The sequence below is a fragment of the Orycteropus afer genome, unplaced genomic scaffold (genome assembly GCF_000298275.1).
Source record: "Orycteropus afer afer isolate SDZICR_OR568_19922 unplaced genomic scaffold, OryAfe1.0 scaffold00356, whole genome shotgun sequence".
Classification (NCBI taxonomy): Eukaryota; Metazoa; Chordata; class Mammalia; order Tubulidentata; family Orycteropodidae; genus Orycteropus; species Orycteropus afer.
The window spans coordinates 624,807-631,986 of record NW_006921943.1 but is presented as its reverse complement, the minus strand read 5'-3'; the positions used below and the strand labels follow the sequence as shown (position 1 = coordinate 631,986).

The 7,180-nt window shown below is 58.0% G+C and overlaps 1 protein-coding gene across 1 annotated transcript in view; it reads right to left on the bottom strand.

Moving 5' to 3' along the window:
- Positions 1 to 132: 132 nt before the first annotated feature.
- CNDP2 (carnosine dipeptidase 2) overlaps positions 133 to 7,180 on the bottom strand; it is a 13,005-nt gene continuing 5,957 nt past the window's right edge. The window contains exons 5-11 of the mRNA XM_007952730.1: positions 5,360 to 5,560; positions 4,790 to 4,874; positions 3,989 to 4,149; positions 2,707 to 2,871; positions 1,824 to 1,965; positions 1,447 to 1,594; positions 133 to 202 (exon numbers count right to left, since the gene is read on the bottom strand). Of these exons, the coding sequence (XP_007950921.1) occupies positions 133 to 202; positions 1,447 to 1,594; positions 1,824 to 1,965; positions 2,707 to 2,871; positions 3,989 to 4,149; positions 4,790 to 4,874; positions 5,360 to 5,560 (972 nt within the window). The remainder of the gene's footprint in view (positions 203 to 1,446; positions 1,595 to 1,823; positions 1,966 to 2,706; positions 2,872 to 3,988; positions 4,150 to 4,789; positions 4,875 to 5,359; positions 5,561 to 7,180) is intronic.

The window sequence follows — 7,180 nt, the reverse complement described above, 5'->3', positions numbered from 1 at the left end:
GAGTCCACACTGAGGCAGGCACACACGTGCACCAGTGGACAACGGGGTGAGTTCAACAAGAGGAGGACACACACAGGGCGATGGAAGTATGGACAGGGTGCTGTTGATCAGACGTGCCCCGGACACCGGCCATCAGTCCTTCAGCTGGGACACTTCGTACAGATAGGCAGCCAGCATCTTTGTTCCTTCTATGTAGTTGCACCTGGTGGAAAAGAAACACAACCGTGTCAGCTGGGGTACCAGCCACTTCCTCCTGGTGGCCTTCCCACAGGCCCTCCAGCCCTTTCAGTCATGGCCAATGAAGCACATTGGGAACAGACCTGGATTTTTAAAATATGGGTGAAGTGGAATGACCACCATAGCAGAAAAGACTGGGTCAAAGCCCTGGATAGGGAGGTGTGGAAGGGGTGCAGTGAGCCCTTTCAGGAGCCTGAGTCAGGGACTGGGTTATTGCCAGGACTGGGGAGGGTGACACACATTCACAGTGGCACAGTCAGCTACCATCTTTGAGCCGGGCACTGTTGTTTCCAACTCTGCAAGTCAAGGGATTTGGTTGCTATGCAACACCCACACCGCCCTTGTTTTCTAAAATGAGACTAAGGTTCTAGCAGGCCATCAACTATAATTGTTCCCATTCTGTTTACTACCGTTCAGTTTACCCAGTTTACAAATTTCAGTCTGTTCCAGTTTTGCTTCGTTGGCTGTGACTGAACCAGGACGAACTGGCTTGAAACCCTTCTTTCCTGCTGTCAGCTGGTGGGCGTAGACCTGCCTTCCCGCATAATGAGGGCAATGATTTCCAGTGCAGGTTCAGCTCCACTGCCCACCGTGGGCCCCCTGGTCCTCATCCAGTGGAGCATGTCTGCCCACCTTGGTCCTGGCTTGTCCTTTTGCATACTTCTTCCTGGAGATCAGGCCTCCATCTTGTACCCTAGTAACTAGGCCGGTCTCACCCCTAGGCTCTCTCAGCCAGCTCTCTGCTGTCTCAGTCCTTGCTCTCTGTCACCCCAAGGTGGATCCCATTTCTCTGTCCTCCTTGATGCTTCCTGGCTGGACTCCCTATCCTGACTGGCCTGGAGAGGCTCCTGCCTGCTGGAGTTTCTGGCTTCTCCTCCCCTAGAGGCCACAGCCTATCTGTGAGTCCAGGGTGTCCCCACCACGCCTGCGGGGTCAGGACTGTACACAGTGGCAGATGCACCCAGCAGTCACACTCCGCTTCATCAGAGAGGAACACTATGCAATGTTTTCGTGAGCACAGGTGCAGTGCAGAGAGAAACTCACAAGCACTGGTCAAGTCACCCCAAGGCCCCGTCCCCACGTCCCACCAGAGCTGTCACCGTCCAACACAGGGGTGGAAGGCGGGGAGGAGTGAAGACCGGAGGGGACCCCCACCCTCCTGCGACGTCCTCACAGCATGCGTGAGGGGTGTGATTCCCATGGTCTCACCTGTTGAGCTTCTCATTCTGTGAGTGGGCCCCATCATCGGCTGAGCCCACAGGCAGCAGCATGACATTCTTGCCTGTGGCCTCCTGGAACGTCAGCGTCACAGGGATGCTGCCGCCTTCCCGGGTCAAGTCTGGCTCAACACCGAACACTACAGGGAAGAAACAAAATGAACGGTTGGCTTTCGGGCCACCACAGATCCAGCACCCAGCCTGCACTTTGAACCCAGCCTGCACAGAGGCTGGGGGATAGAAACACCTGTGGCGAAGGGCAGGGTGGTGGGACTGCCAGAGCCCTGTCAGGGAAGTCATGGCATGGTGCATGTCCGTGTGACTTGCCAGAGCCGTGCTGGACTCGATCCACCCAGAGTGTGTCCCCACCTGTCCTCAGTGCCCGCCTTCCGGCCAGGTAGTGGGGGTGGTTGAAGTCTGAGACCCACGGCTTCCCGCCATGGTACATGTACGCCTTGAACTTATTGGGACTCTGCAGGTCGGCAAACTTCTTGGTCAGATAGCTCGTCACCTGTGCCACAGACAGAAAACACAGTGAGCCCAGCACATGGCCTGGTCCCTGGGTCACGTTGTCAGAATGGGGGCCACACAGCAGTGCCAAAGCCCAGCTAACTGAAGGCCTATGGTGGTGGTTTGATTTCAAGCACCTCACCCTGCCCACAGCTGTTCCCAAAGATCCCGGTGCCTATGACGCTGGACAACGCTCCCTGATTTCTTTGTGGAAATGAGCCCCCACTGAACTCCACCCAGACCTAGTGTGGCACCAGGCGCCGCCAGCTCAGGACGGCCCCTTGGTCTGATGGGAGATGCCATCTGTGTGTGCAGCTCCTGGGTCAGGGAGCTGAGGCTTCCCACAAGCTAGGTTCATCTGCAGCCATGAGGGCGGGGTGGGGTGTGGGATGTGTGTGTTTGGAGCCCACGTGACACACACGTGACACGTTAGACACATTGGCACAACAGTCCGACCAGAAGCTTTAGGCGAGGTCAGGTTTCAGCATCCTCAGCACCGACAGAGACAGAGGTCACCCACAGGACCACCTATCGGTGTGCCCTTGACCTCTGATAAGCTTCTGTTTGTTCTAATAGCGGCTGAGCTGCCAGGGCCCAAAGGGCGGCATGAGCAGCGCAGGTTTGTTTTGTGACAGTTACTCAGTGTCTCAGTAGAAACTGTTCCGTTAGCCCACGTCTCCGACAGCACACAGCAAGCCCTGCGGCCCCTTGTTCCCACACCCGCACCCCCGGCACGGCATGCCTGCTCGCTGACGGCCTCAGGGTTCATGTCTGGCACGAGTCTGATGGAGAACTTGCCCACCACCTTCCGAGGAATCACGGTTTTCGCTCCTGACCCAGAGAAGGCGCCTTCGATGCCATGGAGGGAGAGGGACGGATACCGCCAGCGGTGCATCAGGACGTCCTTCTGCAGGCAATGACAGAGCGACTGAGGGGCAGCCCAGGCTCTGGGCACCACCCGAAGTCTAAGCAAACCTGTTGGTGAGACCATCTGCATGGCCCGGGCGGGGGCTGGAGGGGGCACCATGCCAAGCCCAGAGCACCCCAGTTCTGAACTTGTAAACAGAGTTGCATGCCCTGGCTGACCACAGGGAGGAGCTTCCTCTTCCTCCTAGAGACCCTAACGGGATGGTGGATGTTCACTCTCGTGCCGTGGCCTTGGGCACCTGGTCCTACCGGTCCCTCTGCAGGTCGGAGTCTAGGGTGTCCCCAGCCCCCGCATCACTGACTCTGCTTTCTCAGCTACAGATGGACACATGCCTTCAATAGGCTCAAACCCCAGTTCCTGATGAAGCCTGAGGCCCCGCACTCAGATCTTCCCAGCTGGGCAGCCCCTCCCCCATGCCCTGCCTGCACTTCTCCAGCCAGGGTACATACTGTGGCCAGTTCCTTATGCCTGGAACTGTCAGTGCCTTCCAGAGCCATGTGATGAGGGCCCCCTAGCCCAGGCACACAGAGTCCTGCCCCTGGAGTGGAATGTTCTTAGCCTCCCCCAGGCGGCCTGTGGTATTTCCTCCTATTGTTTCCTGTCCTGCCCTGCCTGTGTAGTAAGAGTCCAGGAAATGCTGACTCAAGTGGCCTGAGCTGGTGTCCATGCCTCATAAACCAACATCTAAAGGAAAGACAGCACAGTCACCACACAAACTCCCCAGAAGGCAATGTTTGTACAGCTCTCTGCCAGGGACAACTGAACCCCTGGGCCCATCGGGAACATACTGACCTACAAACACAGACGAGGCGGAAGCTCCCTTCACTGCTCACGGCCCCCTCACTGCCCAAGGTCCTGCTTCCTCTGTATGTACAGAGCCTCCAGGTCCTACCCAAGGAGCTGGCACCAGATACCCCAACACCCATCTCTAGCTCCCTGCTGCTCAGACATCAGGCACCTGACGACTTATGTGCCAATGTCTGACACCACCAGCCTCTCCCATGAGGGTCTCCAGAACCTGGTCACATCACAAGACGGATGGGTGGACAGGCCCGCTGGACACAGGACAGGGTGGGTGGGGTGGGTGAGCCAGCACCTTGCAGCTGTGCAGGAGGGTCTCAGCGCCCACGTCCTTGCAGTACTCGTCTATGTCAAAGTCGATATCCTCATAGAGCATCAGTTCCTTGTCCGTCAGGGGGGCCACAGCCTCGTAAATGCCAGGAATGAGGATCTTCCCCTTCCCGTCGATCAGAGAGCCTGCAGGAGGGAGGCCGAGACCGGGTGGAACTGCTTCTGATGCTCCAGAGACTCCATCCCCCTCACAGAGCACGGCGCCCCACCCATCCCCCTCACAGAACATGGTACCCTACCCATCCCCCTCACAGAGTATGGCGCCCTACCCAACCCCCTCACAAAGCACGGCGCCCCACCCATCCCCCTCACAGAACATGGTGCCCTACCCATCCCCCTCACAGAGCATGGCACCCCACCCATCCCCTTCACAGATCATGGTGCCCTACCCATCACCCTCACAGAGCATGACGCCCCCTCCCATCCCCCTCACAGAGCATGGCGCCCCACCCATCCCCCTAACAGAGCACGGCGCCCCACCCATCCCCCTCACAGAACATGGTGCCCCCTCTCATCCCCCTCACAGAGCATAGAGCCCCACCCATCCCCCTCACAGAACATCATGTCCCCTCCCATCCCCCTCACAGAGCATGGAGCCCACCCATCCCCCTCACGGGGCATGGCGTCCCTACCTATCACCCTCACGGAGCATGGCGCCCCCTCCCATCCCCCTTACGGGGCACTGTGCCCCTAACCATCTCCCTCACGGCATGGCACCCCCTCACACCCCTCACCATAGAACATGCTGCCCTATCCCCACGCTCACCCATCAGGGTGATGAGATCAGTCATGGCCTCGTACACCGTGCCCCCGTGTACACCGGAATGGAGGTCCTTGTCACTGGACTCCACCTGCAGAGACAGACAGTGCTCTCTCAGTGCTGAGTGGGAGGTGATTTTTATCACTGGACAACGAACTGACCACTGAACGTCATGAGACCAGAGAGGCAATTTCCAGAATTAACATTTGTTCCCTCATGGAGCAACGCAAGGAGTCTCCAAACTTAGAAAATGTAAGGTGGTGATAAGAACACCCTGGGGAACGCTGCCCGAGGCGTGAGGCACAGGGCTTGTCCAGCGGCCTTCACGCCTGACTCAGACCACAGGACCGTGGGGCGGGCCTAGCAAGGTGTGAGCAGGGCAGCCACCTGACCCCATAACGCCAAGGCGCTCTGGCTTCGAGCCGTGAGGGGGCTCCTGACCACTGACAGGGACTGTGCGGACTTCAGGGGACGATGGAGGTCTGAGCGTCTGTCTAGGGTGTGGCCTGCAGCTGGGGGTGTGGGGGAGCGAGGGGACGCGTGGGCCAGGCAGGGGTGCAGCGTGGGACTCGGCACCTCGATGAAGAAGTAGCAGATGCCTCGGAGGCCGTAGGTGACACAGGGCTTCTTCTTGCCCAGCCAGTAGTTGTCGGAGATGCACACGTAGTCCACGTCCTTGAAGAAGGTGTCTTTCTGGGCGAAGATCAGCCCGTCCAGCCCCTCGGAGCCCGACTCCTCCATGCCCTCCAGGCAGAAGCGCAAGTTCACCGGGATCTCCTTCAGAGGCAGGAGAGCAAGGCCGCGGTCAGCTCTGTTTGAACCCACAGCAGATGGGGAACCACCAGGGTTTGGAAACCACGCACTTCCTTCCCTTGCCACCCTGCTGCACCCTGCCTGCTGCCCACCCTGCTCCCACGGCCACGAGGTCTGCCCTGGATCAGGCCCCCGGCACAGGGCTCTTTCCAGGGAGCACGTAACAGTGCAGCGCCCCCAGCCTGCAGGCCCACCCACTCCTGCCCCAGGTGTCCCGGATGTGAGGTCACTGTGACAAGTCTTCTGTCACTCATTAGAGATGGGGACAACATGGTGCTGAAGGGCAGTCCCGAGCCGGGATTCCAGAGACCCGGTCCAGTTGACCAGGCTCCTGGTAACCCCGTGTGTCAGGGCCGCACTGTGCTCCACAGGGATGAGCAGACCACTAGGCCTCCCTTCTGAGGCACCCTGGGGTGGGAGGACCTCCCAGCTTTCAGGCGTCAGCCAGGGCATGCTGGCCCCACCCCGGGGCCCCCACGAGGGAAGCCACTCAGCATCTCAGACTTGTTTCATTTCCTCACTTTTGAGCCGGGGGTTAACACACCCTGCCTCAGAGTTTGGAAAAACTAAACTCATTTGGAAAAACTAAACAGACAGACACGTGATGTGTGAACCAACCATCGGACTGTTAAGGAGACAGCCGTCTGTGTGCACAGGGAGGCTGGTGATGGGAGAGCCGGAGAGCCTTTGAAATGAAAAGAGGCATCTCGCACTTTCTGTGGGGTTATGCAGGTGAAAAGCAGCCCTGGTGGCACAGTGGTTAAAGTGCTCGACTACGAACCAAAAGGCCAGCGGTTCAAACCCACCAGCTGCTCCACAGGAGAAAGATGAGGCAATCTGCTTGTGTAAAGATTATAGATTAGGAAACCCTATAGGGCAGGTCTGCTCTCTCCTACAGGGTCTCTGTGAGTCAGAATGGACCCCATGACGAGTGCTTTGGGGTGAAGGCAAATGACATGCCCATTGTTTAGGGGGACTGGCTTTGCTGTCACTCCTTGGGCCACCAAGTAAGTAGTTTCAGAAGTCCTTGCAGGCCTGGAATGTCTCACCTTTCATGGTTCTTGCAAAGAGCCCTCTGCTGGGGGCCACCCCATGCTAACCCCGCCCAGTGTGCCTCAGGCCCTGCAGGAGGGGTGGGACTTCCGTCCCTGTTCCCAGCACACAGCAGCCTCAGGGGTCCCAGTGGGCCCTGGGTGTCACTCTCCTCCTGTGCAAGGGACCCTGGACCAGACCCTGGACCAGAGGGTCCCAGGCCCCTACGGTCTTAACATCGTTTCTCTTACACTTCTTGTTATTCTGATAGTAGATACACACTCAAAAACCACCCACCCAGCACGGTCACAGGGAGGTTCTCAACAGCTGCAGAGAATGCAAGGGACAGGACCTGAGCAGGCCCTGGGGCCGGGGACAGGCGGTCGCCTCCTTTCTACTTCTCTGTAGTTTACAAACTATCTACAAGAAGCATGTGTCTCAGAGTTCAGAAAATGTATTTTAAAAAATAAGATTTATTCTTCACAAGGCTACAAAACGCACAAGGAAAGTAAGGGACTTTTCCATACTGTGAAGCCCGTGGGGGTCCTGGGG